The sequence below is a fragment of the Salvia splendens genome, chromosome 2 (assembly GCF_004379255.2).
Source record: "Salvia splendens isolate huo1 chromosome 2, SspV2, whole genome shotgun sequence".
In the NCBI taxonomy this organism is placed as follows: Eukaryota; Viridiplantae; Streptophyta; class Magnoliopsida; order Lamiales; family Lamiaceae; genus Salvia; species Salvia splendens.
In genome coordinates, this window is record NC_056033.1 from 35,225,527 (window position 1) to 35,245,475 (window position 19,949).

A 19,949-nucleotide genomic window follows, 5' to 3' on the forward strand; every position below is an offset into this window, starting at 1 on the left:
ACCATACACAGCAATGGTTTCTCACCTAACAATTATTCAAAAATCAACCATGACCAAATAAAATTAATGTTATGTGAAGATAAGAGAGATCAACCCAAACCCAATTGCACTTAGAAAGGCTTGTCAGAATGAGTTGAAAGTTTCAATCTTAAAGTTAGTTAGATAAGAATGCCAATCACTCTAGCAATCAATGGAGAATCAATTTTCTAGATACTATCAATATGACATTTTCAGCTTGGACAACAAATGTTCAACTAGAGAAGCAATAAATTACTTATAACAATGCAATCATGATCACCACTAGTCTGCATTATCAAAATAAAATGGATATAAATCGCTTGCTAGAATTTTTAGGTAAAAAGTTGTTATGAAATGTTATGAAGTTAATATTTAAGGAGAATTAAGCAGTGGCTGATGCATTCAAAATCCTATGAAATCGATGATGATTTAATAGGTTTTCAATCGGTCACTCGAAAAGAAGCATTGCAGTTACAACTCATCATAACCTTTTCTTGCAATATGAGACACTACCAAAAAAAAATAATAAAAAAAAATTAAGAACACAAAAATTGAAATGCAATTATTTGCATTAGAAATTTTGAAAAAATAATACTAATAATTTAAGACGCAAAAAGCGGTTTTAATTAAGGACAAATTAACTTAAATTTTTGCTATTTTTAGGACGCTTCCATTTGCGTCCTCTAATTTTAGTTGGGACACTGATGACGCTTTTGAAGCGGTGGTGATATATTTAAAAATATAAATTAATGTCTTTAATTGCATTAAAGATGTCTTTTAACGATATTTTTGTTGTAGTGAGAAGACAATGACATACCTCTTAAATATCAATGTAAATTTGATATTAATGAAAAAATAACTAAAATATAGATTATATGATGTGAGAACTGAGAAGCAGTGTAAGTGAAGAATTCCTAAAAAATTATTTTTTTCACAAATGAATTAATTTGAGTGTTAGAAATTCAAGTTTTGAATCCCAATTCAATGGAGGATGCAAGGAGAGAGGGTGGAAGAACCCCTTTTTTTTATAAATTAAAGGTTCAAATTAAAAGATGTGAGCAAGGGTTTAACAACAACGTCCTAAGAAAAGTACAAACCAACCAAGACCAACGAAAAAGCCGAGTATCAACGCTAAACTAAAAGCAAAAATAGGAATACAACCACGCCCAAAGCTCACACCACAAACAACTAACCACCAAACAAGCAAGACTAACAAAGCTTTACAACAAAACGAGGGCACAACAAAACTCTTTAGTGGTCTTTTATTATAATCTTAGCCTTATGCTTGCTGTCATTCCATCTTCTAACCCGGCTCAACTCCTCATATATTTGCTCCGGTACAAATAGAAACTCTGTAAACCATCCTTTAGCCCACAAACTTAACCTCCAAGGGGGTGGAAGAAGAGTAAATAGAGCGAACGAAGGTGGAGGCGGCGATGGGGCGGACCGGTTCACAGCCGAAGGGACAGAGGGCTCTAAACGAGGTGCATGCGTATTATATTAGTACAGTGTATAATTATATCTGTTTAGTATAATCAAAATTCAAATATTTTTATGATATCAAGTTGTAGTAAATTCAATATTAAATGCTTTAATATTTAATTTCATACTAGTATCAAGTTTAATTCATGAGCGATCAAAGTGGAAATGTGCTTTAATTAAAATTTGTGGTTTATATTAAGAATTTTCAGCTGAATGATCAGTTACAACTTACAAACTTACATTAGTCTGATCGTAATTCGAGTACACTATATTGACGTAAAACTTTCTACCTCCTCCCTTCAATTGTTTATTTGGTAGCACAATAGAATGGTGGATATATTTAATATGAAAACTGACCATTATCCTTGTCAAAACTGTGGACAAAAACCGACAGAAGCTTCGTCGAAATTTACAAAGATAGAGAATTGCCATCAATCCGTTGAAATCCAAAATGGTACTACTATAATTTTTGAATATTCTGTAACAGAAAGAAAACGGATAGTTTCTTTAATAAATTAATTAAAATATTTGGATTGTTTTGCCACATCACATCCACTAATCTTTTTCCCCAAGTTAAGTTTCCGGTGATTAAAAATCTATTGAAAATTATACGAATATAAAAATGAAAGAAAAATATAAATATATAGTACTTATCAAACACCTTCTAATTAAGAGTTAATTATTCTCACTGGACCAATAACAAAGTTCACACTGTTATACTTGTTTACTTTTTATGTAAAAAAATTATCTATGCTGCCACTCGTGAAAGCTTATTATTAATTATAGTTTTCCTCATCTTATTTTCTGAAAAATTGGTTATAAAAACTCTAATTTCATTGAGTAGTAATTAATTACTCCATCTGAAAGCTTTTAAACCAACACGTGTACCAATTAGTAAAAAACAACGGTTTATTGGTAAAATAATTAAGTTTATGAAATTAATAACGGCGTTATATTTATCGTGAAAGTCGAAATTCAACGCTATGAATTGAAGCTAAAACCGCGTTCTCTTTCTTCTTCTCCACCCAAACAAAATTTCTCTCACTTCACACACCGCAAAAAGGGAAGAAAATTCTCAATTCTCCTCTGCACCTATTCTCCATCCAATCACCGCGAAGCCCGTTGTTCTCACTCTAATTTCTTGCCGATTTAATCATCATCCTCTTTTGAGGGCGCCGATTACCTCGGCTCTTGCTCTCCGGCAAAGAACCCCCTTTTCTGCTGCAATTTTTATTCGGTGAAATCAGAGGCGCTGTTTTGATTCGATTCCTCGAGCTTCGATTCTGAAAAGTTTTATTTTTTTTAGCTTTTCTGTTCTTCAATTTGCATGCTTTGATTTTATGGCCAATCACGAATCCTATTAGGGTTTGTGTGGTGTTTCTGGAATTCGGGGTAGTTTTAGGTTCCTGCATTTGGGTATAGTTTTTTTGTGTGAAGGTGAACGCCATGTGTATGATCAATTATTAATTATTTTATTCTTTAAGGTTTGGTAGTGTAGTTTCTTGTAGGGTTTGGGGATTCTGAGGTGAGCTTCAGAAGAATACAGAAAAATGTCTTCAGCAGGATTGGTTTCCATTGTCCCAGTTCGTGAGGAGAGTATGACATTTTTACCTCCTGAACATAGTCAAGAGTCGATTTTGCTATTTGTGGCAATGCCAGGCTCCAAGGTCCCAATACGGGTTTTGGAGTCCGATTCGATTGAATCTGTGAAGGTCCGAATCCAGTCCTGTAAAGGGATTTTCCGCAGGAACCAAAAGTTGGTCTGTGGTGGTAAAGAATTGGCTCGGAGCAAATCCCTCGTGCGGGACTATGGTTTGAGTGATGGGAACGTTGTGCATTTGCTCCTTCGCCTCAAGGACCTTCAGGTTATTAAAGTCAGGACGTGTTGTGGGAAAGAGTTCGAGTTTCAGGTGGAAAAGTGCCGGGATGTTGGCTATGTCAAGCGTCAGATTGCGGAAAGAGAATCGGAGCTCATTGAGGATCATGAGGTGTTGCTGAATGGCAAGCCGATTGAGGATCAGAGGTTGATAAATGACATCTCTAAGGACGATACAGATGCTGTGATACATTTGTTTGTAAAGAAATCTGCCAAAATTAGGGGGTCTCCAGTGGGGAAGAACTTTGAGTTGTCAATTGTTGCACGACAGCAGAATGATGTGGTTAGTGAACGTAAGGCCAATCACTATGTGCCAAGGAAGGCCCCTGAAAGAGTATCTGTATTGGAGCCTGTAATTATCAACCCAAAGACTGAGTTGCCTCTGGAGATTAGCCAAATGATAGATTCTACTAGGACAGGATTGGAGCAAGGTAATTATCCAATCAGGTCTGTGGAGGGCACAGGAGGTGCATATTTTATGCTTGATCCATCAGGTACTAGATATCTATCTGTTTTTAAGCCAGCAGATGAGGAGCCTTTGGCTGAGAATAACCCTCGAGGGCTACCCTTATCGGAGGATGGAGAAGGGCTGAAGAAGGGAACAAGAGTTGGGGAGGGGGCACTGAGGGAGTGTGCTGTCTTTTTACTTGATCATCCAAAGAGTGGTAACCGTTCTTTCTCTGGTGAGATTAGGGGCTTCGCTGGTGTTCCGCCTACTGTATATGTGAAATGCCTGCACGAAGGTTTTAATCATCCTGGTGGCGTTTCTGTCAAGACTGGTTCGCTGCAAATGTTCATGGAGAACAATGGAAGTTGTGAAGACATGGGGCCGGGTGCATTCCCGGTAGACGAAGTTCATAAGATTGCAGTGTTGGATATGAGGATGGCCAATGCAGATAGACATGCTGGAAACATATTAGTAAGCAAAGGTGAAGATGGTCAAACTGTCCTCATCCCGATTGATCATGGATATTGCTTGCCATATACAGTAAGTCTCATCTACCTTCCTATTACCATTTTTATACACTGCTGTGACTTGTTTTCATCAACTATAAATTCATGCTGTATGTGGAGTATTATACTACAATGTTGTATATTGTGATTCTGTTAAAATGTCATAATATTTTGTGTTTCATGCTTTTAATCTGGTTGGGATATTATGGGGTAAAATTCATAACCACAGCATGTTTGTGCTAGAAATATGTCGCACTTGTATTGAGAGAGTTTCATTTCATCATGATATGTTGATAAATGCAAAACTGATTAGTTTGCCATTCAATCCTATCAATCACACACTCTGATCTCTCTTTCATCATTGTAGTTTCAAGATTGCACGTTCGATTGGCTGTACTGGCCTCAAGCTCGCCAGCCTTTCGGACTGGACACCCTTGAATATATAAGGTCGATGGATGCAGAGAAGGACATTGCCTTGCTCAAGTTCTATGGATGGGAGCTACCGAATGAATGTGCTCGTGTACTACGCATCTCCACTATGCTTCTGAAGAAAGGTGCGGAAAAAGGGCTCACCCCATTTGACATAGGCAACATGATGTGCAGAGAAACAGTGAGGAAGATCTCTGTCATTGAAGAGATCGTGGAAGAAGCTCTCGATTCTGTCCTCCCCGGATCGAGTGAAGGTACCTTCCTCGACTGTGTTTCGAGCATCGTGGATCGCCGCCTTGAGGAATACAAATAACCCTCGTCCACTAGGAAAGTTCGGTACATATGCACACTATGTTGGTTGTGAATGTCAATTCCTTGAAATTCCCAAGTCAGGGCTACTCTTTACCTGATTATTTTATTACTTCTCCATTCGTTCCAGTATTCACTGGATCCTGTTTTAAGGGCTTTTGTAATTTGGGGATTCTTTTGCCCTTGAAGCATAATGAATAAGAATCTCTTTTTTACCATTCATCTCTTTGAGCTTTTCACAAAGGATTTCGATACAAACACTTACTCTAGCCGTTCTGCTATAGGCAAGACATCTCTTTTTGAGCGTGAGATTTAAGAAATTGATAGTATTTAAAAAGTTAAAACTGGAGATATTAAAGTATGAATTATGATAGAGAAAAATTAATTTTGAGCGTGAGATTTAAGAAATTGATAGTATTTAAAAAGTTAAAACTGGAGATATTAAAGTATGAATTATGATAGAGAAAAATTAAGAAAATAAAGTAAGTGAGAAAATAGTTTTATTATTTTTTGTTATAAAGAAGAATGATTCGCTTATGGAGGGTCATCTAAAAAAAGTGAGAAGCTTATGGAAGGTCATTTCAAAAAGAATAATGAAAGTGAGTCTCGTTTATAGTGGGACGAAGGGATAGTATTTATTATAAATAGGGAAAATTGGTAGATAAATTGTAAAGGAAAGTTTTCTGATTATGTTATGTCCCGTGTGGTGTAACTCATTATCACGAATTTTAATAAATATAAAGAAAGATAAAGTAAAAAAAGTGAAATGGGCTATTTTAACAGTAACCATATGAAAATGGCAAAGATCCTTATAATAACACATCTATCTTAATTTAATTAATTTTAATACATCTAATTGTTTGTGTGTTATTATATGGATAAATTATCATTAAAAAAATAATATTATTATATTAGTACATTACTTTACTCAAAATATTTGTGTATTATTATATGGATTAATAATTGAATCTGAAATCAAGGCTGTGCATAATTTGATAGGATTATTGGTATACGACTACTGGATAGGGCCCAAAAGTAAAAAATGTTTACCGAATTCATAAGAGCATCTCCAGTAAGACTGGACGTCAAATAGCTCTCACATAGCCTTCACACTGCCACATCATCAGCACTACAATTCTCCTGCCACATCAGCTTGCCACATCAACTGGACATCAAATAGCCCTCACATAGCCTTCACACTACATATCCACATCACTAATAACAATTATATAATTTAATTTACAATCGTATCAACATACGGAATTTAATTTACGAGACAAATACATTTAAATTGAATAATACTATTAAAATTTCAAAAAGTACAATAATTTAAAAAAAATACATTTAAAAAAATTACATAACTTTACATAAAAACTAACGCCTTGCAATCCTCCGCGCCCACAACTCTTCAACTAAATCATTTTGGAGTCTAATATGAGCCTCCGTCTGACGCATGTCGGCATGTGCTTGGAGGAGGGCTTCTTCATCGTGAGGTACCCCACCTCGTACGTTGGCGGTGGCGACGCCGTGGCTTGGACCGACCTCATTATCGTCGTTGGCCCAATCAGTCAGTTGTACACCTTCATCTTCGACAATCATGTTGTGCATGATAATACAGGCGTACAGTATATCAGCAATGCAGTCGACAATCCACAAACGCGTTGGTCCCTTAACTGCAGCCCATCGAGCCTGAAGCACACCAAATGTGCGCTCCACGTCCTTTCGCGCCGACTCCTGCCGCGTCGCAAAGTAGGCCTTCTTCGCATCTGATGCGCACCGGATCGTTCAAAGCGCGTATATATAGTGTTTTCAAAAGAAAAAAATAATAATAAAATCTGACGCCGGTTTGACGCCGATCCGGGACCCACAATGGCGCCGTGAGGATCAGCGTCGGAACCGGCGTCATCGCGCGAATTGGCATGGCCACGCCGATTTCGCCGACGCCGGTTCCAATGGTTCGGCGTCAGAACCGGCGTCGGCGAAAAATCGGCGTCGCGATTTTGACGCCGGCATTGGAGATGCTCTAAAGTCGAACCACCTCTAGAGGGACATTTGCGTAAATTCCTCCTTAGTTTTTAAAATCTTTCCGTCACTATGCTTAGAGTCAGAGTAAAAATAACTACAAGCATACGTAGAATATTTAACAGAAAAATATTTTGGCCAGAGTCTTTTTCCTAGTGGCAAGTAGTTTAGACATTATTGTATAAGGTATTGTATAAGTATTGAGTGAATTGAAAACTATGTAGTCTATTTTTAAAAAAAAATTAAACTTAAATTGTACATATAATGATTGAGCTTGAGGCGTATATATATTAACAAAATCAAAATGTCCATACATAATTTGCTATTTTAGTCAATTCTTCAAATTATTCAATTAGTTACTATTTTCGTATATTGTTGCAATTTGTTGGCTTATATTACCAATTTGATCAAAATCAAGTAACAATTACACGTAACATATAGTATATTACTACTACTTTATATGCATATGTTGACTTACCAACCGAGTAGTTATACCCGAGGTCAAAGGTTGCAAATTTTTATAACACAATGATACGATCTTTTTAATTTTGTATTCATAAAAAACACGCATGCAGTCACGCACAATTGGGCTTAATTCCCAAATAAATAGAAATATCAATGTTCTCACAATAATCCGCCTCAAATAAGCTAAACTTACTATTTATATGTAATAGTATCAATTTTTCAAGCCAGACCCCAAACTTCCAATTTGACAACAAATTTAGGTCAAACATATAGTCTCATCATTTATTTTATTATATACAATTTCACATATTTTTAAATTATAATATTTATAAAATAAAATAAAAACTAAAAATTACATAATCCTAATTAAAAAACTACGTAATCACTTGTGATCTACGTAGGTGATCCATGCCTACAATTATAGTTGCCTGAGTCTTGTATAACACCATTTTCTGAACCGCACCTTAAGTTCGACCAAATAAAATGCTACGTTTTTTAGTCCTGTAAAATACCATTCTCTGAAACGCACCTTAAATTTGACCTAATAAAGTGTCACATTTGAGTGCTTTAATAGTAACATAATAACGCAAAAAATATAGGCAAATAATATGTAGTAGTACAACATAAAGGCGTAAAAATGAATAAATATTTTTTTAATAGTTCATTCATCCATAATGAATAATTTTTTGTTTTTATTATTTTCCATTCATGAATATTAGTCCTTTTAAATTTATGGTAAATTTCTCTTAATATAGTAGACCATATTCTCTATTAAAAATAATTTATTCTTTTTCTTTCTATCTTTATTCAAACTTTATAAATTTTTATATTGAAAATTGCACTGTGCACTACTAAGGGATCGGTCGATTATCATTTTATTCGTAAATTAAAGGTCATATATCCTATTTTGTGTTGGGTTATTTTTTTTAAAAAAACCGGCTTCCGTTTTCACGATACCAAGAATACATGTATTTTATGATTATTCATATTCCGCTACTACGTCTAATTTAATAAGCAATAATTCACTTTGATTTACTTTTTATTATATCTCATTATTGTTTTGTCTAACAAATCAAGCACCTCCTAAAACTCAAAATGTGTGGTTCAGTTGCTATAATTCATTATCATACTATTATCTATTTAAGATGAAGTTGTGAGATTATTTTAGTTGTATGCAATGAGTGTAAGTTATATGATTCAATCTTATTAATCATACATATTAAATTATAAATCATGAAATATAATTTTTTTAATTGAACGAATTGAAAACATATTTTATAAATTTTATAATCCACAATTATATTGGTTGTCATGATTTCCGGCATTCAGAAAAACCTAAACGAGTTTCAGGATCAGGATTTTAAGGTTTTAACAGTCCTCGCTTTCATAATTTGATTGAATTTCTTTTTAACGTATCTATTTTGCATCTATATAAGTGTGGAGAGAGAGAGAGAGAGAAGCTGTAACAAATTAGTTTTTGCTTATTTCAGCATCCTCTCCCGACGCTGGTACCCTTCCTTTCTCTCTCTTCAACTTGTAAATTGCCTGACTGTTACCATTTATATTACTTTATCTTCTTCTATTGCTTGATTCGTATCTTATTTTTCCTGAGAAAGGAGGACCAGCTCGCTGGTCGATTTTATTCGGAATTATCGGTAAATTATTTTTCTCTCTGTCTATTCACTTTAATTCATATCGAAGATGGGGTTACGTTGTGAATTCATTTTTTTTTATAAAATCGTTTCTGCTTATTGATTATGATTGTTTTTCGATTGGAATTCGAACAAATTACTGAAGGGTGAGGATTTTCTGATTCGATGTGATCTAGGTTTTTTTTGGGGATTTATCAAATTCGAGGTGAATCAGATCGGTTTGGTTAGGTCGAAGGATTGTTCGCGCTTTGGGGAACTTGATAGCTTATCATAGTTTGGGACTTAATTGATATTGTTGTGATTTGATTCGCCTCTTTTGTTGAGTTATTGTAGAAATTAAATGGGATCGATCTTCTGGATTGTTTTATTTGGTGATTTGATGTAAATTCATGGACTGGGAATTCTTAAAACAGTGATCTTTCTGTTTGATTAACTGATTTATGCTTTCGTATATAGAAATTTGGATTTGTATGTATTAGCTTATAAGATAAAGACATGAAGTGTGGGTTCTGGATGTTAATACCTCAATTATGTTTATTTTGGTATATGCGATGTTATATGATTCAATTTTGAATCATACTATCATTTAACAGTGGGTGCCTGAACAGATGGCTAGGGGAGGCAAGGTTAGTTACAAACGCAACCCGAGAAACAAAGCCCGATTGGAGAAACAAGGTTCAGATGAGTCTGATGAAGATTATAGGGTGGACGAAGATGAAGAGATTCATTTGTCTGAAGATGACTATTGTTCTTCTCTTGCCGAGGATGAATCGGATGGGAGTTTTGGGAAATCTGATGATGAGGAAGAAGAGTGGATAGAAAAGAAGGATAAGACTAAAAAGACTGCCATGCCAAGAAGGCAAAAAAAGTTTCAGACAAGAAAGAAAAATATGGTTGTGAAGTCTAGAAAGAAACAGGTAACCGACAGTGAAGAGGAAGAGGAATATGACGATTATTGTGTTTCTGGGTTGAGGCAACAAAACAAAAATAAAGTCTCTCATGAAGAAGAGGATTACGATGATGATAGTGAAGTTTTTTGTCGACAAGATGAGGATGTCTTTGTTGATGAGAACCCAAGAAAGAAATCCCGAGTTTCTAAAACTGAGATACATGAGGATCCTAAAGAAAAAGATAAACTTGCATTTACCGAAGAAGAAGATGATGATGATGATGATGATGATGAAGATTATAATGAGTCTGATGATACTGAGGATGAGGAATGTACTCCAGGTGAGGTTTTGAAAAGTAACAGTAGGAAGCCAGTAAGAAAACGAGTTTTAAGGCCAAAAAATAGGTCTAAGCTTTCAAAGGAATTCAAAGATGAAAAACACGCTTCAAAAAAAAGGAAAACAATAAAGAAGTGGGTTTGGGGCAGGAGGAAGAAAGCAACTGTAACTGTGAATTCTGACTCTGATTTTGTGAGCTCAGAATCATCTGATTATGAATACACGATATCAGAAGAAGAGAGAGAGCAGATTAAAGAAGGTACTCGGTTCTGTAAAAGGTTGAAAACTGATTTAAGAGGCTCTGGTTCTTTGAAAATGATGGAAGAGGAAAAGTTAGGGTCTTTAAAGGGAAAGTGCCCAGGAAGGAAGGGTAAACAAAAGGTGGTGGATTTGAACATTGAGATCGGGAAGCAAGTTTGTGGGATTTGTTTATCTGAAGAGGGTAAAAGAACAGTCAAAGGAGTTTTAAATTGTTGCAGTCACTACTTTTGTTTTGCTTGCATCATGGAGTGGTCGAAAGTTGAATCTCGGTGCCCTCTCTGCAAGCAAAGGTTCACAACCATCAGTAGAACTGCACGAACGGATGGTGGGCATGATCTAAGGGATGCAGTTTTTCCAGTTCCTGAGCGTGATCAGGTATCAGGATAAACATTTATAAATTTATATGATCAAGAAACAATATCTTCTTCCTATCTCTTAGATACTCTTTATCTTATTCTTAATAAACATTGTCAGGTTTATCAGCCATCTGAAGAAGAGCTTAGGGGCTATCTTGATCCATACGAAAATGTTCTTTGTACCGAGTGTTTACACGGTGGGGATGATGCGTTTATGCTGCTTTGCGACCTCTGCGACTCACCTGCACATACTTACTGTGTTGGTCTCGGGCGTGAGGTACCAGATGGAAATTGGTACTGTGATGGCTGTAGACCAACAGTCCTTGCTTCCTCAAATGCCCAAGGTCTGAATTCTACTCCTGATCATGGACCAATTAACAATTTATCAGTTGGCTCATCACCTGGTTGTGCTGTCCGTGAAACTTTCGATCTCAATGAGGCATATGTACCTGACACCCCATTGAGTCAAGTAAGTGGACACTCTCAATCACCAAGATATTCAGTTGGGCATCTTCAAACCACTTCGCCTGCCTCTGGGTCTGGGGCATTCACTTTGCATGACAGACGACGCATACAGCGAGTGATACACCGATTTATTAATAGCAGAAGTCAACAGTCTGAAGGGAATAATGCTGCGGCCTCGGCCTCAGCCTCAGCCTCAGCAATCAACCTTTTTGGTTCGCCAGTCGGTCATGGAGTCATAGCTACTCAAAACCCGATTATGCCAAGGATGGCTCCACAAAATATCTTTCGTGGACGACTGGCTGACTATACCACGTCTTCATTGTACAATAGGGATGCATTTTCTCCAAGATTGAGCAATTTGAGGGGCAATGTACTTCAAAGTCTACCTTCTACGTCGAACATTCACCCCTTTGGTGGACTATCACAAAGTGAATATGCTGGGATTAGTGCAAGAATAAGCGGGGATTTGGTTCAGCAGCAACTGCACCCTTGCAGTGCCACATCAAACACTGGGGCTAATGCTAGCACATCGCCGTTTCAATTTACAGAGGTGAGCACTGTGCCATTCTTTTTAGTTGAAAACAAGGGTTATGATGACTCCAAAACATTTTAAGAACATAACGTGTTATTCCAGAAGCACACCATATAGCTTAAACACAATGGTTTTACTCATCCCAATCGATGTTTTTCTACAGCTGTATACCTACCGTCTGTTTTTGAATGTATTATGTCGAGTTTGCAAAGAGTGTAGAAGCTTTACCTACTCTTCCAAAATTGCTTTATGCAGAAAATTCTTGCCTAGATTTGATATTTAAATTCTCTTAGACTTTAACCACTCTACAGTGCTAGGGTATATTCTCAGCTCGCACCATTAAGTCATAACTTGAACCTTTTTGTATTGAACATGAGTAATATTCCATTGGAATATTTACCGCACATACACATTTTTTAGTGAGGGGCAAACAATCAGAGAAAATGCAGACACGTTGGATTAAAGGTAGATCCTTATCTTGGTCTCATTGCTCTTTCAGGACTCGTCTCAAAATTCTTAGATGGGTGACTTGGCCTCCCTTATTAGTAGGGATTTACTTGATTTTGTCCACACAATATTTACTGTGACTCAGGTAGAATAGATTGTTGCTCACATTTGTAATTTGTATATGTATCCAAGAACAGGCCTTTGTACACTCCGCTATTCATTGACTTGTATTTTTTCAAGCAGTTTTCTGAATTTGATCAACATTTGAATTGAATGATATTTGCCCCTAATCCTATTTTGGTTTTGCCTTAATTATAATAATTCAACACAGTAATGTTTTATGGATAAAAACTCTAAAAAGTACTCCTTATTTTATAAATTATTAGTATTGACCTAAAACTGCCACAATAAATCTTAATTATGGGTTGCCATCTTTTACTAATAAGTCTGACCCTCGTAAAAACAAAAGCAAAATCAATAATAATGCAAATCATCATATAATAATGCGAGAAGTACATCATCTCCTTTACCAAAGCATGAACCAGAAACCACAAGAAAAATACATGATAAATCTTCAAGACCTACAACCTAACCTCTACATAACATGGTATTACATTTATTGCTACAAACTTATTTCACTTTCCATTTTCCATTTTCCATTTTCCATTTTCCATGCCAATGCATTTATGGTCGCCACAAATTGGCGGCCCTGTCTTCCAGCCAACTCCAACACAACTGCAGTCGCCTATGACTTAGGAATTATCATCGAACATCACCGACAGCAGCAGCCCTTGGACGAAGTCGCTTCTCTTCGTTTTCTCCTCCTGATCTTTGACTGACATTGGAGGTTTTCTGCATAACAGTAGAGATTAAGAACCACACAGACTCGAACATGCAACAAGACAAAGACGCAGTGATTTCCCAAGCCCAAAAGCGGTTTGTAGAAAAGCAAGACTATGTTTGAAATTTAAGGGCATATAAACAAACACAAAAGAGCAGTCTCGGGGAATCCAAGTCCTTGTTTTTGTTCATCTTTTTCATGAAACTCAATCTTTTACTTCTCGCTTTCCATGTTCCTGACAGGTTATAGTAAAACGTGAACCCTGCCTCTCAATGTATGACTCATGTCCTTGAACTTTTCAATATAAGTTTAATCCAATGGTCATTTTGGTCCATAGAAATATATGTTACTGCCACTAATCCGGCACCTCTTAGATTCCAGAACAGCTCCAGCCCATAGAATCTCCAGTACTGAAAGGCCTAACTTCATTAGTTTTGTCAGAATTTGCTTGTTGCTAATTAGGTTGTTCTGGTTCCTGATATTTTCACCCACTAGGTTCCTGCATTGAGTACGTACTAGGTATAGATTAAGTAATCTATGGAAATCTAATTGCTTGACCCTCTGAGACCCTCCCTCCCTCCAAGCCCCCATATGTACAATTTATCTTAATAAATTATCAGTTAGCAACAGAATGGAGGCAGCAACAGGGAATAAAGAAAAAGTAGAGGTTAGCTTATCAAACAACGGGAAACAGTTTCTTTTCACAGTTCTAGTTCATGATCTCCAAAACAACTAATACAATGTAAACATTAAGTCATTCTTTAGGTTTCTACAAAACCTCATAAACACTTGAAAGATCCAGAGGGGCCTCAAAATTATAAATAGTGCATCATACAAACTCATATGCTTAACAGGAAGACCCTACAGGGCTTTCATATTATCATACACACTCAATAATCTAGGCTTATAGGCCTAAAGCACCTGAGAAAATATTATCATCTAAGGATGAAATTGAAAACCATGATCTGACATTATTTTTAGTAAGAAATCCATCAAGAATATTTATATATTCAATCATAGAGATAGATGACTTCAAAAAAAGCATCTGAATCATATTCAAAACTAATCATAACCTTCCCAGAATTCTAGTTTTGCAGTAATATTTAAACAGGTCCATTCTATAGGTAATCAGATTTTCTTGCAAATTCTCAGTCACGGGCCAAAAATGCACATATTGATGAGTGTTACTTTAATCCTTCTTTTGGGTCCACATACTTAGCAACAAAATACTAATGCGATGCAAGTATCAGAAACAAGGGTATAGCCCTATAGGGGATCTTTTGCAATGCTAACCAGAGCAAACACTGCTATGACTTAAAAACAACTAACCTCTCCGAAGTGCTTTCAGTTGTGCTTTTCTTGGCTGTTGTCGTCTCAGCTGAAGAGTGTGATGGCACACTTTCATAATCTTCAACCATTGGCAAAATAAATGAGGACAAAAGCGGGTCAGGGGCTGCATTGCTTGAAGAAACTATGCAGGAAGATCCTCCAAAAAGGGACTGCAAGTTCCCTTCTCTTAGCTCTCGCCTCAACAAAGAAAGAGTAGAATGTGAACCAGATTTTCGGGATTTTCTTTTGCGCTGCATGTAATATATAGTCAAGGAATTCAAAGTCGTTGGACACTTAAGGAATATAGCATGCAATCATATCTGTTATAGGAAGAAATAAAACAGCCATTTGACTATTTTAGCAATAACATCTGCACAATGCTACTTTTATAGTATTACTTAAAAATCCAATTTTATGTCTTGCAGCATTAATGTCTCTTATAAAACGCATGCCTGATTATTAAGAATAAGGAAGGAGATTAGTAGATGTTGGACTAATAAACTGCAAGTAATGGCTTCACAAGATAATAAAATAATTGAAAATGATAACTATTCTGAGAAGGATATCTTAAAAATATTCCCGTGTTGCAGTGTTATATGAGCTACCATATCAACACCTACCCTCATCGTACAAATTGGACATACCTGCAAGAATAGAGTTCGCATTAATAATTTTTCTAACAGTGAAGAGAAAATGTGAATAGACATCATGAATATGCTTTGAAACAAAGAACCTACTAGTATACCAAACTCCTAAGAGAATATAATCAATGATAAATTCTTACTAGTTATAACCAGGAATTAGATCCGTCACAAGGACATAATTAGTGATGTGGAAAGAACTGAAAAGTTGTATATATAATCTCCTAAGCCATCTGGAGGATACTAAGTCCTGCCAAGATTACTGAATTCAAAATTCACTCATCCCACCAAATGCTATCCCAAAAGACATGTAGAGTATCAGTTTAAATACGTATAATATTGGTGTTCGCTAAAAAACGAATCAAATCATAAGAAAGTCATCAATGAACAGCTTAGCAAGTCTCAGGAGTTCTTGCAGAGAGGAACCACGCTATAGCAGACACGAAATAGATCTTCCGAATAACAAGGCCTTTTTCGAATAATGCCTAAGTTTTATCCGTAACTATACAATGATATGATTGGACTCACCCCATTCTTGGCTTCTATAGGATGCTCATCATCAATGTGGCAGCAGAGTCCTACAATATCAAAATAGTCCGAACAGAAAGGGCATGGATATTCCTCTCTTATATCATCATCCATGTCAATCTCCTCAAAGCCCATGAGCATTTCTGCATCAAAGCCATCCCATTTCAATCCTATAGATAATACAAAAGCAACCAGAAACCCCAAGAGTTAAATGCAGATGTGAGATTTTTAGCAAGTCATAAAAAAATCCACTTTACAAACACACACATAAATAAAACCATTCATCATTCAGCTTTAAATCGAAAACCCAAAGTAACTCATTCCTTGACAAATGCGACACCCACACATAAAACAAACACAGTTAGCATACGCATCTACAGTCAGATTCATAGCACCAACCTCAAATGAAATCTTTGGAGAAATTACAACAATTCAACAAACCCTACATTAAAAACGAAATCTTGGAAATGAAAATCACCCCCACCAACAATGATGAGGCCCATCACAATGCAAAATATGTAACCAAGACTACATCATGTCATGTCAGCATCTAACAAGAACCCCAGATGAAGATAATAAATTGTAAAGTTTTTTTTAAGAAGAAAAGCAAAAGGCAAACAAGACATGAAGGATTTACCAGATCGAGATTGAAGAGCAGATTGATAGCGCTTGGAGGCAGAAGACAAACGAGTAGCCCAAGAATTAGCATCCATGGCTTCTTTAATTTCTTATCAACCCCAAATTTCAAAAATTCTTTTTTGCAAATCCCGAGCTGTCTTCTTCTCAAGAGCCTGTGAAAGCAATCAAGGCTGCCCCTGATGAAATTATTGCCCAGAGAATTCCTTAATTTGTGAATTATTTTAGAGGAGTTGGGAGAGATGATGATGATGATGATGATGATGATGGAAGAGAGAGAAATGGATGAGAGTGGGTTGCCTTTGGATGGTGATATGAAAATCCACCAAAAGGGAGCCGAGAGTTGTCTTCCACACACCTTTTATATTCTTCTTTTTTCTATTTTTATTTTGTTTTGCGTCCTGACAGCTTGTCGTTGTCTGAATATAATTACTCTGAAATCGATGATCAGTTTTTGAGCATTACTTTGGACAGTGTTTGGGTGTAAATTAATGCCGATTACATCCTGCTTTGCCAAATGTCAACCGATCAAACATCTTTGCTTTAAAATTATTTACTTTTTCTTTCTAAAAATGATTTATATCCAGTTGTTTGATTTGATTAATTTAGTTAGAGCATTCACAATGGTTATAGCCCATCAATAGCCCAGCTATAGCCTAGCCACAAATTCCTCCTGCCACATCATCAATACTAAAAATCATCCTGTCACATCAGAAATAGCTCAGCCATAGCCTAGCCATATCATAAATAGCCCAGCCACATCAATAGCCACATCACTAATAACACAATATACGGAATTTAATTTACGAGACATATACGGGAAACATTAATAATACTATTTTAATTTTTTAAAAAAATTACAATAAATTAAAAAAAGTACAAAAATTTTAAAAAGTACATTAATAAAAAAAATTACATAATCGCAAAAAGTACATTACTTAAAAAAAATCACTCGCCGGCTCCCTCGCCTTCGTCGTCGCCACAGCCACCGCCGTCGCCACGGGTACATGTTGTAGTACCCGGGCATCTGATTCCATCCGCCTCCAACGGGGATTGGGGGAGTTTGAGAACCGCTCGTCCCTGAACTAGGCTCGTTGTTCAGATCCATTTCTCGGTGTTGATCTTGTACAGAAATTAAGATAGAGAGTACTCGAAAATTAAAAATAAAAAATAAAAAATCCGCTGGGCTATGCGCTGAGCGATCCGGGCGCTGCAATGGAGCCGAGCGGATCGCCCAGCGCATAGCCCAGCGGATTTTGACCGCCTAGCGCTAGGCGAAATTGATTTTCAGAAAACCGCTCGGCGGTTTTCGGCTCCTCCGATGGTTCGCCTAGCGACCGCCTAGCGCCGGCGCTCGGCTAGGCGGTGCGCTAGGCGCCATTGTGGATGCTCTTAAGACTTTAGAGTTTTCAATTAATATTACCCACCGTTTGTATAGATTGTTAACTTGCAGTTACGATTCAAATTATAACATTAGAGCATCCCCATCCGTGCTCTTGTCAACGAGCATGGATGTGGGCCCGAACCTACTTTTATTACTTTTTTACTCCTTGCTCTTAGGCAAGAGCACAACACCTACATCTGTGCTCTTCCGCAAGGACAAGCTTCAGGGTCCCACCATTCTATTATTCAATTTAAATAAAAACATTTCCACAAAATTGAAATGCATTAAAAACACCAAGAATAATATTACAAATTACAAAAAAAAATAAAAATTACATAATTAAAATTCTAAAAATTAAAAATTACATAATTAAACACCTAAAAAATAAAAATTACATAATTAAAATCTTAAAAAATAAAAATTACATAATTAACGGCTAAAATACCCCTGTGGAAGACTATTCATCCGGCTCTACCCCCAATGTTCTTTGGAGACCCCGTATCATTGCCACATGCGATCGAAGTTGCTCAGGGCTCATATTTGACCTATCAGCCAAATTGAGTTGGGCCAAAACCCCCCACAACGAGTTGGTGGGGGGTTGAGGTGGCATAAAGAGAGCGGGGACGGGAGCGGGGGCGGATGGAGTCACGGCGCGACAGCGATTGGCCGTCGACTTCTTCCTTCCTTGCGGCCGACGTTGGGAACTACGCTGGCCTGCGTCGGGGCTACCCAAGTTAGCTCCGGCGAACTGGGTAGACACCTCATCGGAGCCGGCGTCGGATAGGGATACCGACCTCGACCGTTTGCCGGAGGAGCTAGAGGATGATGCTACGCCTCCCCTATACTTTGGATGCCCACGCGCCTCCTGCCAAACATTGAGATACTTGAACGGTTTGTAGTGTTGGGATTGGTAGGTCGTCAACGCGGCACTGATGATGTCGACCTCGCTTCGGCCGCTCCCCGCCGACCGCTCTTCCTGGAGGTAATACCCCTGGAACTTTTGGATTTCTTCGTTTGCTCTGTATATGGCATTGCGCACCATACTCTCGTTGCGCTCGATTATTCCATCCGACCGATTTTCATTGTACCGGCGACAGATGCGCCACCAAAAATGGTCCCCCGGATTGGTTCGTGCCAATCTCCGGATCTTCGGAGATAGACAAAAACTCTTTGAATAATTGCTCCATCTCCCCCGGAGTGTACGGGGTGCGGACACCACGAGGAGGAAGAATAGGAGTTTGAGTGCCGCTGCTCCCTTCCGCTCTAAATACGGGTGGTTCGGGTGCCCACCCGTATTGCCCATCGGGGGCATCTTGGTCGTCGACCGGGTAAGGCCGGTAGCCACCCGTAGCTTGCGAACTTTGGGTTTGAGGATGGGCCGAAAATTCCATTTCCGGACTAGGAAATGGTTGTGAACCGAACCATTCGTGGTTCCAACCGTGGGAGCCGAAGCCGAACATTTTTTTGTTAAGAGTGAAAGAAAGATTGAGAATTGTAAGAATGGAAATGAGAGAATTTAGATGAGAATTGTGTAGTGTGGTGTGAAATTTTTTGTGTGGAAGTGGGGGTATTTATAGATGAAAATGTGTATTTTTGGGGAAAAATTTGAAAAATAAATTAAAAGTGGGGAGAAAACGGATATCATTTTTAATTAAAATCTGGTTTTAAAAAAAAATTCCAACGGATTTGCCGTTGGCCAATCAGGAGTCGCCATGTCAGCTGCTCGCTGGCACGGACGCGCTCTTAGCTAAGAGCAGCGCCGCCCCAGCGGCAAGAGCGCAGCGGCGAGCAGCGTTCGGCCGTGCCGCTGACACGGACGGACGGACACCGTCCTTCTACCGCTGCGGATGCTCTTAACAGGCTTATTTTATCGTTTTCTTTCTAAATTTTAAATTGTGATTTGAATATAAACATAAACAATAACAGAATATGTAAATTAAATTAAGGCTAGATGGGTAATGATAAGAAAGAGAACTTGCAATTATATTAATTTGATTTATTAGGGAGAATATTTACAAACTAAATAAACACTAAAACTAAAAGTCACAAACTTACAATTTATGATTTACATGTATGCATGGAGTAGTACTTATTTT

General features: G+C 37.3%; 3 protein-coding genes across 4 annotated transcripts; 2 read left to right on the forward strand and 1 right to left on the reverse strand.

The window, feature by feature from the left end:
• Positions 1-2,500: 2,500 nt before the first annotated feature.
• Positions 2,501-5,290, forward strand: LOC121792400 (phosphatidylinositol 4-kinase gamma 4-like). The gene is made up of 2 exons (XM_042190322.1): positions 2,501-4,364; positions 4,698-5,290. Exons 1-2 carry the CDS (start codon positions 3,051-3,053, stop codon positions 5,070-5,072), a joined length of 1,689 nt encoding a protein of 562 aa, XP_042046256.1. The 5' UTR covers positions 2,501-3,050; the 3' UTR covers positions 5,073-5,290.
• Positions 5,291-9,044: 3,754 nt separating this feature from the next.
• On the forward strand, positions 9,045-12,768 carry LOC121792401. The gene is made up of 4 exons (XM_042190323.1): positions 9,045-9,063; positions 9,172-9,210; positions 9,816-11,069; positions 11,169-12,768. The coding sequence occupies exons 3-4, from the start codon at positions 9,816-9,818 to the stop codon at positions 12,126-12,128; spliced, it is 2,214 nt and encodes a 737-aa protein (XP_042046257.1). The 5' UTR covers positions 9,045-9,063; positions 9,172-9,210; the 3' UTR covers positions 12,129-12,768.
• A 200-nt stretch (positions 12,769-12,968) lies between these two features.
• On the reverse strand, positions 12,969-16,808 carry LOC121792403 (protein DEHYDRATION-INDUCED 19 homolog 3-like). 2 transcript variants are annotated; one of them, XM_042190325.1, is made up of 5 exons: positions 16,471-16,808; positions 15,834-15,976; positions 15,231-15,308; positions 14,665-14,921; positions 12,969-13,346 (listed from the first exon to the last, which is right to left on the reverse strand). In XM_042190325.1, exons 1-5 carry the CDS (start codon positions 16,544-16,546, stop codon positions 13,247-13,249), a joined length of 654 nt encoding a protein of 217 aa, XP_042046259.1. In that variant the 5' UTR covers positions 16,547-16,808; the 3' UTR covers positions 12,969-13,246. The 2 variants fall into 2 exon arrangements, with proteins under 2 accessions (XP_042046259.1, XP_042046258.1); XM_042190324.1 differs by having other exon boundaries at positions 15,834-16,003; positions 16,471-16,807.
• Between the last annotated feature and the right edge of the window lie 3,141 nt (positions 16,809-19,949).

What these genes read in the sequence shown, in the direction of transcription:
- LOC121792403 (XM_042190324.1), bottom strand. Translation starts at nt 16,546, where the DNA reads ATGGATGCTAATTCTTGGGCTACTCGTTTGTCTTCTGCCTCCAAGCGC. An exon ending in AACACGGGAATATTTTTAAG is followed by an intron (nt 14,922 to 15,230) that starts ATATCCTTCTCA and finishes ACTATATATTAC; the next exon opens with ATGCAGCGCAAAAGAAAATC. An exon ending in ACTGAAAGCACTTCGGAGAG is followed by an intron (nt 13,347 to 14,664) that starts GTTAGTTGTTTT and finishes ACTGTTATGCAG; the next exon opens with AAAACCTCCAATGTCAGTCA.
- LOC121792401 (XM_042190323.1), top strand. Translation starts at nt 9,816, where the DNA reads ATGGCTAGGGGAGGCAAGGTTAGTTACAAACGCAACCCGAGAAACAAA. An exon ending in CAGTTCCTGAGCGTGATCAG is followed by an intron (nt 11,070 to 11,168) that starts GTATCAGGATAA and finishes AAACATTGTCAG; the next exon opens with GTTTATCAGCCATCTGAAGA.
- LOC121792400 (XM_042190322.1), top strand. Translation starts at nt 3,051, where the DNA reads ATGTCTTCAGCAGGATTGGTTTCCATTGTCCCAGTTCGTGAGGAGAGT. An exon ending in GATATTGCTTGCCATATACA is followed by an intron (nt 4,365 to 4,697) that starts GTAAGTCTCATC and finishes TCATCATTGTAG; the next exon opens with TTTCAAGATTGCACGTTCGA.